The sequence below is a fragment of the Mytilus galloprovincialis genome, chromosome 6 (assembly GCF_965363235.1).
Source record: "Mytilus galloprovincialis chromosome 6, xbMytGall1.hap1.1, whole genome shotgun sequence".
NCBI lineage: Eukaryota > Metazoa > Mollusca > Bivalvia > Mytilida > Mytilidae > Mytilus > Mytilus galloprovincialis.
Window position 1 is genome coordinate 72,997,230 of NC_134843.1, and position 13,434 is coordinate 73,010,663.

The 13,434-nt window shown below is 31.1% G+C and overlaps 1 protein-coding gene across 1 annotated transcript in view; it reads right to left on the bottom strand.

Moving 5' to 3' along the window:
• LOC143080267 (terminal nucleotidyltransferase 4B-like) overlaps window positions 1–11,681 on the bottom strand; it is a 44,848-nt gene extending 33,167 nt beyond the window's left edge. Inside the window, exons 1-8 of the mRNA XM_076256005.1 lie at window positions 11,200–11,681; window positions 8,700–8,823; window positions 6,540–6,586; window positions 5,951–6,071; window positions 4,206–4,301; window positions 3,608–3,748; window positions 1,885–2,098; window positions 1,048–1,171 (exon numbers count right to left, since the gene is read on the bottom strand). Coding sequence (XP_076112120.1) covers window positions 1,048–1,171; window positions 1,885–2,098; window positions 3,608–3,748; window positions 4,206–4,301; window positions 5,951–6,071; window positions 6,540–6,586; window positions 8,700–8,823; window positions 11,200–11,561 — 1,229 coding nt within the window. The 5' untranslated portion in view covers window positions 11,562–11,681. The remainder of the gene's footprint in view (window positions 1–1,047; window positions 1,172–1,884; window positions 2,099–3,607; window positions 3,749–4,205; window positions 4,302–5,950; window positions 6,072–6,539; window positions 6,587–8,699; window positions 8,824–11,199) is intronic.
• Window positions 11,682–13,434: the final 1,753 nt, after the last annotated feature.

Sequence of the window (13,434 nt, forward strand, 5' to 3'; positions counted from 1 at the left end):
AGTTTAGTCTTAGATGCATGATTTTTTATTAGTTGTTGGTGGCTTTGAACTAGCTGTCAGATAACTGTGAGTACTCTCAGATCTGTTTTTGTGTCGGGATGTATAAGTACCAGGCCACGTCCACTTGTATTATGTCCATCTGATGAGTTATGCCTTTTTCAATTGATTTTTGTAGTTTGTTCTTATGTTGTACTGTTATGCCACTGTCCCAGGTTAGGGGAAGGGTTGGGATCCCTGCTAACATGTTTAACCCCGCCACATTATTTATGTATGTGCCTGTCCCAAGTCATGAGCCTGTAATTCAGTGGTTGTCGTTTGTTTGTGTGTTATATATTTGTATTCCGTTCATTTTTTTATATAAATAAGGCCGTTAGTTTTCTCGTTTGAATTGTTTTACATTGTCTTATCATGGTTTTGCTCATTGTTGAAGGCCGTACGGTGACCTATAGTTGTTAATGTCTGTGTCATTTTGGTCTCTTGTGAACAGTTGTCTCATTGGCAATCATACCACATCTTCTTTTTTATATTATACATACAAAAGCAATAACAAATTTATTATTATATTGTTTGTTATTTACAAGATCACGAAGATATGCATGAATGTTTAAATTGACATGATATGTTTAAATGACCGTTAATTTGGTTATCTATAATAAAACAACCACTTCACATTTTTTTCATCAAAAAAAAGGTTGAAAATATATTTTGTCATATTTTCATTCCCTATATATTCAAGTTAAAAATTTTCAAAGTCATTATTACTTCAACAATGTTAGAGCATACCATTAGTAGAATTGAACGATTACAGTATCCATCATAAACATTATATTTTACCTCCTGTAACTTCATGAACTTTGACCTTGTTTGTTCTATAATTTTTTTCATTACAGAATAAAGTTAACACTATTGTCATGATGGCTGTATGTAACTTAACTCAAATGTCATGAATGTTTTAACTTTAATTAAATTTGTTCAATAATTTGTTTCATTACAGAATAAAGTTAACACTATTGTCATGATTGCAGTAATTGAACTTGGAAGGTTTACCTTTGATTCTGTTTGGATGAGAAGGTACCCTGAGGTGTTACTGTATAGCTGAGCACCAAGTATGCATATTCAAAAGCACATTTCACTTGCATAGCACCATATGAACTGCGTCCAATATCATTCCCTGAAATATATAATTAAAGCATTATGACTAGAATGAAAAAATCTGATCCATCAATGGACTTCAATCTCAGTCTTTTTCACACCTTGCCCTTTATATTGTTATTATTCCATCCTAAACATACATGATGTATTTGCCACTAAAATGTTAAGCAATCGACAATTAATTAAATTGTTATTTATAGTGATGCTATGTAAAAGAATAGATTTCCAAGTCCACTTTTGATGAGGGAGTTGTAATGTAGCTATTTAGTCAATACTATACAAGATTACAGTCCCTAACATGCACCATTTATTTCAATTACTGTGGATTCATTATTATTCGTTGGATACCAATTTTCGTGGATTTCATGGGTACAGGTGGACCACAAAATTAAATGTCCAACGAATGACAAATTTTCTATGGGTTTGTATACCATGTAATTGTATACATACTTTGGCAAAACCACGAAATTAATTATCCACGAATATGAGATTTTTCCTTCATCCACGAAAATACATGTAAATGAGTCCACAGTAATGGTCCTGTATCTTGAAAGAGTAATTTATCAAAAGCATACAAGTTGGGTGGGGTCTTTATATTGAAATCTAATATTTGCTTCCTGAGAAAAGTATTTTTTATCACTATAGTAATGCTTGTCAATATATAAACCATCAAAGCAATCTGAAAAATTAATACTGAATTCTAATATTTATTTTCCACACAATTTTTTTTACCTTTTGTCAAAGGATCCTCAATACTAAGTAGAGCTGGCCTATAACCACTATCCATGTTCTTTTGAATTTCTTCCTTTGGCACATAAGAACCACCATTTTTTATTCTAATACCAGCTTTCAAATAGTTGAATGTTCTTCCATAAAGTTCAAAACACTCAATTAATAACACTCCTAAATTGGCTCTTGGATCTTTAGCGTCTATTCTAGGATGCAACTAAATAAAATCAAGGGAAAAATAAATAAATGTTTCTGGTTATGCAATACAAGAGAACAATATTAGACACGATTTTCATAAACAGTCAAAACAAGTCAGGAGCCTGCAATTCAGGTGTTGACTTTGTTGATGTGCAACATATTTGTTTTTTGTAAATTATTAGTACATTAATTCTGCCGCTAGTTTTCTCGTTTGAATTGTTTTACATTTGTCATTTCAGGGCCTTTTACAGCTGACTACACGGTATGGGGTTTGCTTATTGTAGATGGCCGTTCGGTTACCTAAAGTTGTTAATTTCTGTGTCATTTGGTCTCTAGCGGAGAGTTGTCTCATTGGCAATCATACCACATTTTCTGTTTTATAAAACACAGTATGACAAGTTATGATTTCAAGCCTTGTTAGATTATGATTGTGAACAAGCAATGAATACTTAAACTGTTTATTTTCAAGGATCTAGATGACATTTCAAGTCTAAAATCAAGGTCAATTTACCCTAGATGTTTTTATTTATTGCTATGTCATTGGGTTGTTGTCTCGTGACAAATTCCATATCTATATATCTATGATTACTATGTTACATATGTATGTGAATTAAATTGTCAAATCCAGGTATGTCAGGCAGCTTTGATGCCTTATGGGTTAGAATATGGTTAGTAACATTCTTTTAGTTGTCAATGTGCTGTTAATGTAGCTGGGGTGTCAAAATATTAGTATCAATGTACATTCCTGAGGAAAAATTAAAATTGAATGAGAAAATGCTTTTCATAAATTCTAAAGAATTATCAAATAAAATTTGGGGTCACAGGCCTTATTTTCTGGAGAGAAAAAAAATACAATACAATTATCTGCCCTTGATTTGAAAAAAGGACTTTTCTATAACTTTAAATTCTTTTTTTTTTTTAATTTTAAGTTTTAGATGTTTCTGTAGTATAATACATGATACTAGGTAAATAATTTTCAACATATATTGTTTTTAAAAGATGCCCAGAAGGGATGCTCAAAAAAAGACCCAAGTGATATGCCTGACAAATAAAACTGATATAGACTAGCAGAACAAGTTTTCATGCACAGATTATAATATACATTTATGATAATAAATTATGTACTAATTGGTTTTTTCATATTTTCATAAATATGTATAAGCTTTTCAATTTCAGGACTTTTCATCTGTCATATTTGGTTGTTTTTTTTTACTGGTTATTATGTTGTCATAAATGAGGCAGTTGTTTTTCTCTTTTGAATTAATTCATATTTTGTAATGCTTTAAAGCTGACTATATGGTATAGATGTAACTCATTGTTAAAGGTAGTAAAGTGATCAATAGTTGCTTACACCCAAGTCACTTGAACTGTGGTGGATATTTGTCTACTTGGCAATCAAACCGCATCTCTATTTTTTGACTGGTATTAATGTACAATAGTCCCCCCCCCCCTTAATACTGTGAAACAATTAAGTCATTTTACCATGGCTCTTTTGCTATGCTATTATATCACTTAGTAGGATAATTACCTGTAAAAAGCTAATTGTCATGTATATCAGACTGTAACTACTAATTCCACCAGTGAATACCTCGTTCAGATCTCTTTGTAACAGGAACTGTTTTAGGACAAGGACTAGATATTTCAAGTTTGGAAAATTTTCCATGAAAGTCTGTAAAATATAATTATAATGATGGTTTTACTCATATTGCAGTCTGCTGTCAATAATTATTTTGAATCGCTCACAAATATATTTCATGAGATATATTGTGGGGGTCTAACTGTAGAGTATGTATTTCTGCTTTATTTTATATTATATTTGTTTTTAACAAAGAAGCAGCATTGTTTTGCTTTATTAACATGATTAATAGCCCCAGTATTTTTTTAATAAAAGAAGAGTTAGTGCTGTGATTCAGCCTATCAAATAGCTAGTTAAGATTTTTTCCGATCTCATTTCCAATATTTGTTCTTTTCATTTTCATAATCTTACTTTTAAATTCTTATTTAATTGATGAAAAATTTCAGATGCTTCTGAAATGTAAAACTGAAGTCACCAAATAACTGCAAAACGTTTGATACCCAATTGACAAAAGTCATTAATGTTGATTTAAAACAAGCGTGGAACTAACCTTTATCAATTTGGCACTTTCAACAGCATTCTGTGTATTAAAACTGATATCTACTTTAATGTCTGTTTGTGAATCTGTCAGTTTTATAATTGGGACCTGAAAAAACATATAAAAGGTATTAAACCATTAAATTTCAACAACAAATTAACTGCAGAGAAACAAGTAAAACTTTAAAATATGGGAAATAAACCATCTGTTATTGTTTTTATAGCATACTTAAAATGTATTATTACTTTGATGTGTGTATGTCTGTACTTCAATAACTTAACAAATAAAACTTTATAACAAATAAAACAATATATAATTATGTAGTTATTGTTTAATAGCATTCTTCAAACATATCACTCTTGTGAATTTTTATTGTTCAGTTTATGTTTAAAAAAATGAAATTAGCCGACCATAATAACTAGTGACTTTACTCTGCTTTCCTCATGAAAGAAAATCAGTAGAAGTCTAAATAGAACAAATGAACAAATCCAAAAACAATTTGGCATTATAATAAATGGGTCTTTTGATTTTTCCAGATATTTAAAATGAAGGCAGATAATTTTTTTTTAAATTGATCTATTCATTTAGATTGACTTTGAAAATAGTTTACATGATCTGTCATTGTGATATGTTAATGACTGTTTTAATGTCATGCTGCTCATCTAACAGTAACATATCTTGAGGATATAGTGATGTGAAAATACCTTACTTTTTGATGAACCACCAAGCACTGTCAAATTTTTAGGTGTATTCTTTAAAGTTTTCCAGAAAGACTAGTCCATTTTGACTTAGAGCTGACAAGCATTTTCTAATACACTTAAATACTTAAACGCATGGTACAATATCATCATGCAGACTATGCGAATGAATTTTATTTTTACAGGACATTCGGTCTGGTAAGCATCCTAGCTTTACCAGACCGAATGAAATTTTACCAGACCAATTTTTTTTTACATCTAATTGTATATTATCCGACAAAAAACAACAAACATATGTATGACTTTGTTGTGCCCTACTCCTCCCCGAAATGCAAAAATTAAAACAAAATGATGTAACAAGAGGGGATATTGTTATGAAAGTTGTGCACAATTGCTTGAATGCATTTCAGTGAAGAGTAATGTCCCATTTTATTGGATTTTGACAATGTTTGTGAACTAAACATAATTTAGAGTTTCTGTATAAAATATTATTTCCTGTTTCTTCTTTCTTTTTCATATATCTTTTGGTTTTCAATTCTTGTGGTTATATTTCATAGCTAAATTTTGTGATCTGCTTGGATTTTTATTCATTTATTGTATTTAAATCGGCAAACCCGGAATTATCCTTATCCGTTCCCAGAATCTGATCCGGTTTTATTTACATTTCCGGTTGTGCCAATGATGGCATCCATTGTTGTTTTTGACAGTCAGATATGTTTTTACCCGGATTTACACATTACTGGTTGTCGATGTTCGGCATAAAGCTAGCGGTTGAACAAAACAAACATCGCTGTGGTGAATAATAAAGATGAAAATGAATTTGAGATCGTTTGGCAATTTTGCTAGAATGTTCCATAAAAAAAAACACCGGACATTCGGACCGGAATTCAACAAAATTTTACCAGACCGATCCATTATTCACCGGATTTGTCCGACGGTCCGACGTATTTCGCATAGTCTGATCATGATCACATTAAATTCAAAATATATACTTTATAGGTCAAATTATAAAGAATGTAATGAAAAGTGAAGAAACTCTTGTGACTGTTATAAACTTACGGAAGCTTTATCTAAAACTTTCAAGTCTTTTCTATCAGTTATTCCCCTTTCCAGTAATGCTTTCTCTAAGGTAAACAAAGGAAGATTCTCCCACTTTCCAAACACTACTAAATCGATGTCACTGAAAGAAAAAGGAAATTGCTCATCATGCTTATGAAATATCAAATTTTGAACATAATCATGTAATTCAGACATCATTATAAAATGGCAGTTTGGTCCACCTTTAAACTTCATCAGATAAGATAATCTTGAGCAATTTTTTGGGGGGTTACAATATGGAAAATGGTGAAGTTGTTATGAAAATAAATTAAGTTTTAATCAACTCAGAAAACTGTTCACGGGACTTTTTATTTTGTGTTCAGTAGCAAGGGGGATTTCATCAATATGCCAACATTGCTTTATAAAATACATTTTCAGTTCTGTGTACAAGAAGTGAGAAGTTGAGATTGTCATGACGGTTGAGCAACTTAAGAAGGCATGTCAAAGATATCATAGATGTATTACTCTTATGATTTTATAAAAGTTAAATACAATATATATTCAGTTTAACTATTGTGTACATTTTCGATTTTAAATAAGTCTTCCATACCTTGTAGGTAGATACAATCCAGTTCTAAAACTACCAAAAATCTCCATCTGTAATAGAAATACAACTTGTTACATTCAGGTTGATGCATTGATTTAAGATATGAATATATTCATGATAATAGGCATATCAAAATTTGTCTATTGTAACCTATATCATGTGTAAAAAAAGTGCAGCTCATTTAAGACATGATAGAGATAAAGTCCTTGTCTGTCAGAGCTTAGCAATGCACAAGTTTTTGTAGTACATCCTCCACCCCAACCAACTTAGATGTTAGTAACAAATTTCATGAAGCAAATATTTGTCTGTATATTACATTTACAACATGGCTCAGACCTGTGGTTTTATAAGTTTTACAGTGCACTTACAGTCTGTGCCAAAAACTTTCCATCTACAAGTCCGGATATTAAATATCAAAACTAGTCCCTATATGACTATATAAAATTTTGAAAATTGTCACTTGTCCGAATCAATATTTTCTAGTGTGGGGCATCGGACTAGTGGCTAACGGTGCAGACTGCACTTAATGATAAAGGCCTACCAGTGTGTGTAATAGTTTTAAAAGTTTTCCATTCTCCATTTTAAATATCCAAAGTTTTTTTAAAGACTTGTACATTGACAATACATGCTTCCTGTACACGGGATTTTCTGTCTGAACTTTCCGTACCAGAAACCTATGAGTCACGTATGGACACATTCTGGTTACAGTAAGTGAGTCCTACTATAATCAAAACTATCTTACAGTGTTTATAAGAATCCATAAATCTGATTCTTGTTAGACTGCACTTAATGATAAAGGCCTATCAGTGTGTGTAATAGTTTTAAAAGTTTTCCATTCTCCATTTTAAATATCCAAAGTTCTTTTAAAGACTTGTACATTGACAATGCATGCTTCCTGGACACGGGATTTTCTGTCTGAACTTTCCGTACCAGAAACCTATGAGTCACGTATGGACACATTCTGGTTACAGTAAGTGAGTCCTACTATAATCAAAACTATCCTTACAGTGTTTATAAGAATCCATAAATCTGATTCTTGTCAACATTATGAAATTGAAATTTTTCAGTAGTTCAAATAAATGTGATTGGCTAAGGGCTATTCCAGAAAAAAATGTATGGGGGGGTTGGAAGGCAGTTTTTGTCAGCACCCGCCAACCAGACAATTGTAATTGAGAATTATAGTGCATTATAGTGTGAAAAGTTGCTCTGATACCCATCACCCATGTATTATTAATACAATGTGCCTTCCAACCCCCCCATACATTTTTTTCTGGAATAGCCCTAAGGCTAATGCAACATAACAGGAAAAAATAAAAAATTGTTTACCTATAAAGCACATGTTACAGACAATGAAGTTGTTAAAGAAAGCCAATTAATTATTAATACAGTAATCAAACCAATTAATTTAAATTGATAATTAAGCACATAAATTAACACAACAGAAATTGTGTAAACAAATGAATGCATATTAGGTACATGTAGGATGAGAAATGATAAAAAACAAGGTGAAACTTGAATAGAATATGAAGTTTAAAACCAGTTGCAATGCATGTATATTTAATTCATGTAAAAATTCCTTTACTTGTACATTCCCATGGCATTGTGATTAAACTAGAATTTGATATAATTATATAATACTTGAGAATATTTTTAAACAGTTGCACTGAATTCGAACCACATGTACATTTGTTAGGATTAAAAATATTTGTAAACAAGCTATACCCCATAGGAATTACATACAGGACATTTTACAAATGTATGACCTTCTACAACGAGAAAGACCAATACTGTAAGTGTATGGAATGAGAGAAATTCTAAAGATGTGGTAGTTTGACTAATCCAGACAGTGTTAACTTATTTAAGATCTTTCCATCTAAGGACACCTCATACCCAAAAAAGATAGTATAATTTGAACAACATTTGTATTTGAGTTACTATTCTTTTAACTCTTCAGTATCAGCAGGGGCTCATTTATAAAAAAAATACAAGTACCAGGAATCATATATATTGAAAATATCCTAGTGAAAATCCTGTATATAATCAGTGAACTACACTTTTGCACTAATAAGATTTACCTGTAGTAAATGACATGTCCAAGAACTAGACCAGTCAACTTGACATTTGTATACAGGTAAATGATTCAGTAAAGTATTTGTCTCTCACCTTTGCTTCAGGCCATAACTCCTGAATAACTTCTTTAATTCTTCCTACTACTTCATTCCTCATGTTAGCCTCTTCTAATGTGGGTGACATATAGTCATAAAAGTTTTTGATTTCTTCATGTAATCTACAAATATAATTGATTTGAATTTATTTTTTTATCAAAAATACTTATACATATGTTGAGAACTTGCAGTTATTCCTCACAGTATTTTCTTATTTAGCAATTGAACCAAGCATTACCATTTGTGTGTTTAAAAAATAATACCCATATCCATGATTCCACTAAAATGCTGCAAAACAAAAGGGATGGTAGGCAGATAATAAGTATTATTCTTCAAAAAAAAGAGTTTTTGACCGGTTTAAAATAAGGGAAACATTTCAAACAGTCTGAGTTTAATTTTTAAAGTTGATCCTTAAAAAATGACAAAAAATATATATTGGTATTCACTGAAAATCAGGGTTCACAAGAATTACCTGAAAAACAGATTACTGAGATTAGTTTGTTTCAATTGGTCAGGTCACAACTGTGACATAAACATTAAATCACCCAACCAGTCCACCAGACTCAAATTTACTGTGTTGTGTATCCATAAAAAGTTAAAATTAAAGCTTCGAACTTTCCACAACATACATAAGTTTGGGTTCTTTTTTAAATCATTCTGGTATACGTAGGAAAAAACTGAACAACAGTTTGAATGTACCCCTGGTATCTTTCGTCCCTCTTTTAAAGCATGTTTAATTTCAATCAGAAAGTACTGACAAATTGAAATATGACCTTGTAAACTTCACACAATTTACTCGGCGTAGTGATCGAGACAAACATGTGCCCCTAGACAAGTTTTCAGGTATGATATATATAGATGTATTCAAGTTTAAGTTATAAAAATAGTCATGTGGATTTACAGTAAATTTTCATACTGCAAGAGATAACAGTTCAAAGAAACAGATTCAGCAATAAAGTGGATAATTGTCCTCAATCATAGGACTACCAGGCCAGGCTTGTAAAGATTACTCTCTCCATTCCAACTGATTTATTTTAAAGTCAGTCCACTCAACTATACAGTTTACAATGTATAAAATCAGCTTTAACCCCTACATGTTTACTGTAAATCTCAAATCCATTCAATTTAGCAGCATTTTTAACCACCATTCCCACCCCACACTTTTGAACTAAGTAGTTCTTTCAAAGTTTGGAACCTTCTAACTGACAATGAACCAAATAAAATACATCTAATCCCAGATATTTTTCTCAAACATAAAAAATACATTTAAGTTTTATTCATCAAGACAACATGTACATGTAGGTCCAGTCTGGTCTTACAAAATTTCAATGTGAACAGTTTTGTGTGTTTGTACTCAGAATAAATTTGTGTGTGTTAACATGACCATATGTGTAAATATCTATGATGAACCTTAAAAGAGGACTACTTACTTATACATGTTTCTACCCATTTTTTTGGGAACCTTTGCATACTTATACATTCTCTTACTGAAAAACTTCCAATAGTGACACTTTCTTTAATTTTGAGAGATGCGCAAGTTTATTTTTTGACACTGATAACTGAATTTATTGCATTGACGTCATGGAACAATACACCAATAATAAATCAAACCAAAAGTAACTATCAAATGTCAAATATGACTAATTAATTAATTAAATCAATTACAAAAGGTGCAGTAATAAGTACAGTCTGCACGGTTAGCCACTAGTCCGATGCCCCAGACTAGTAAAATTTCATTTGGACTAGTAAGTTTTTGCAAAACTTTGTTTGGCCAAATAAGAAAAATGTCAGAATATTGGTCTTCGGACTAGTAGTTGAAAAAGTTTTTGGTGCAGACTGTAAGTATACAAATTAAAGATGTATAAAAATTAAATACACTTGATTGAATGAGCAATATTAACAGCCATCTGTCACTTAAGGCAAGGTGATTTTTTTTGGCCTTGAAAATCTTTAGTTACAACCATATTGCTACATTTGACTTTTATGTAATATTCACACATATTCATTTTTAAGTCTCATCATAAGAAATTCATTTATAACATGACTAGGTATAAATTGAAAGTGAAACTAAATATATTTTCAAAAAACTCAAATTGATTTGCTATCAAATACCATTTACATGACCTGTCAGAAAAATTGTGTATTCAATACACAAGAACTGTCATGGAGGACACACAAATTTGATATTTAAACAAATGACTTGCACATAGAGAAAAAAATGTCCCTTTATATTTGACCTTTGTGGTTATTTTATACAGCTGTATTAGTGAACAACAGAATGATTTAAATTCAAAAACTACCTAGAAATTATGTTACAAAAATTACAATTTTCCTTCTAGGGCCTCTACATCAGAAAGAGTCTTACACAACCACATGTCACAATTAATGTTTCTCATATTTCACACTTGTTTGTTCGCCTACACATGACTTTTCATTCTCAAATTTACTGCTATAACACTATATAATCAAAATAACTTCTCAGATATATTGTTACTTACCCAATTACATCAGGGGAATACATTTTATCTTTAGGCTTCCACGGAGTCATTCCGTCAAGCATTTTATGCTTATAAGAGGAGTGATTTAATCCGTAAGTGCTTGCACGATTGTCTCTTTTTCTTTTAAAGCTATTCTCCGCATTTTGTACACTTAATTGTCTATTAGTTGGTGCATGCTTCTTTTCAAAGTCATTAGTGTAATTCAAAGGGATATACTCTTTCTGCTTCTGGTCCATGTTCGAGTTCACGTTGTTATTCAGCGACATATTTGTCACGCCTAATTGTGCTTCTATAATGTACGTCCATATATCATGTGCTATTCCTAAATGTTCTGGTTGATACCAAGCAATTCTTGGATCCATTAAAAGTTTCTTGTCAAACAGTAGTAATGACGTCTTGTTAAATGATTGACATTTGACTATGACCTGAAATTCATGTTCTTTAATGGAAGCCGACTTTCGAAATTATCATGACTCTGCGCATGTCGGAAAAAGTTGATACAAATATAGGAATGTTCCAGAAAAATATGAAACGAAACTAATAAAATAACATGAATTTCACGCTAAGATGAACGCAGGGTAGTTTACCTGTTACATGCATGCAATTGCTTATATAAATAAATGAACTTATTAGGTTGTCAGGTCTTTTTTTAAGAAAGTTTAAATTTTATTGCACAATCATGCAAATTAGAGCAAATATTAGTCTGAATTTAAATGTATTTATTTATCATGTTTATATTTATAAATTTCATATACGAGTATCAAATTAAGTGAGCCAAATCATGTATTCACTAAATTCAATTTCACCTTACTGGTTATTGTATATTTGGTTAATACGTTTTATCATTTACTAAATTCGCAATGATCACATTTGGCTCATTAGTTTCCAATAAGTTTTTGGTTTTTTTTTGTCTTGCTGCAGCTATACACATTAATCTTTTGCAATTAAATGCATTAGCCACTTTGGCAAAATATAATTCCTCACTTTCTTCAAGGCTGCTGGTGTACTTTAAAATCGTCATTGCTATTAATTGTTACTGTTTACTTGCCGTTTTTCCTCAGACCTGTTCTTGCTTTTTGGCACGTTTGTCTGTTGAGTTTGAGTTGTGATACACAATTTTGTATATCCTCTGCTGTTTTACAAAACCATTTCTTTTTCTTTAATTTATTCATATATTCTAACTTCATCAAGATATGATTTGTTTTCGGTTTCTTTAATCAAATTCAGGCTAAATCAAAGTAAATGGATCATATTTTATAGATTTCTGTCTAATATTGCATACGATGAACTACGATTTGTTAAACTTGAACTGAAAAAAAAAAATCATTAATTTTAACCCATTATTTTTTTTTTAAATTATACCGAACATGCTGAAAAAATTATTCTAAAATAGGCAATTTGTATAGAAAGCACATAAAATCGATGATTTTTGTTTCTGAATGTCAAATCTCTTATTGAAAATGCATTTTTTTTTCCTTCTTAAAAACTTGATTTGTTGTTGATATATAAATTTCTGTTTGATTGAAATGGAATGATAATATAGAGTCACCGACTTGTCGCAGGTGTTCCTCGTGGCAGACCATATGTAAACAATAACAAATCCGATCAGGTATTCCTCCTGAAATCCAACTCGAAAGCCCGTCGATCAATTATAACTCGAACAAGGTTTACTCCTAAGTTCAACTTGACAGACCATACATGTCAACAAGTATACAGACAGACAGACTATTTTCTATTAGTGTCACGAATCAATATAAAACAATACCATTAAACATCTTAATATAAAAATTAAAAAAAAGAGATTTAGATCTATAACTATAAGTTAAAATATTGTTATCTGGTCATAACTGAGTTATGCAATACTTTCATTTCAACACTTACTCTAACCATTCATTGAAGACCTGTTGGTGACCTTCTGCTGTTGTCTGCTCTATGGTAGGGTTGTTGTCTCTTTGGCACATTCCCCATTTCCATTCTCAATTTCATTAAAACATGAATAAATAATGCATTTAAAATAACAGAACGTGCTACACATAACATTGTTTGCGCTTAAACATAAAATATAAAGATTTTGCTACAAAGATATGTGGCGAGTTGTCTACAATTGGCAAGCATACCACATCTTCTTATTCATAGAGTCATGTGATCTCACACAATTTATGACTCAAACAAGTGCACGTTCCTACCTGAATTCATCTCGACAAACAATCGGTTAACAATAAATCGAACAAGTGT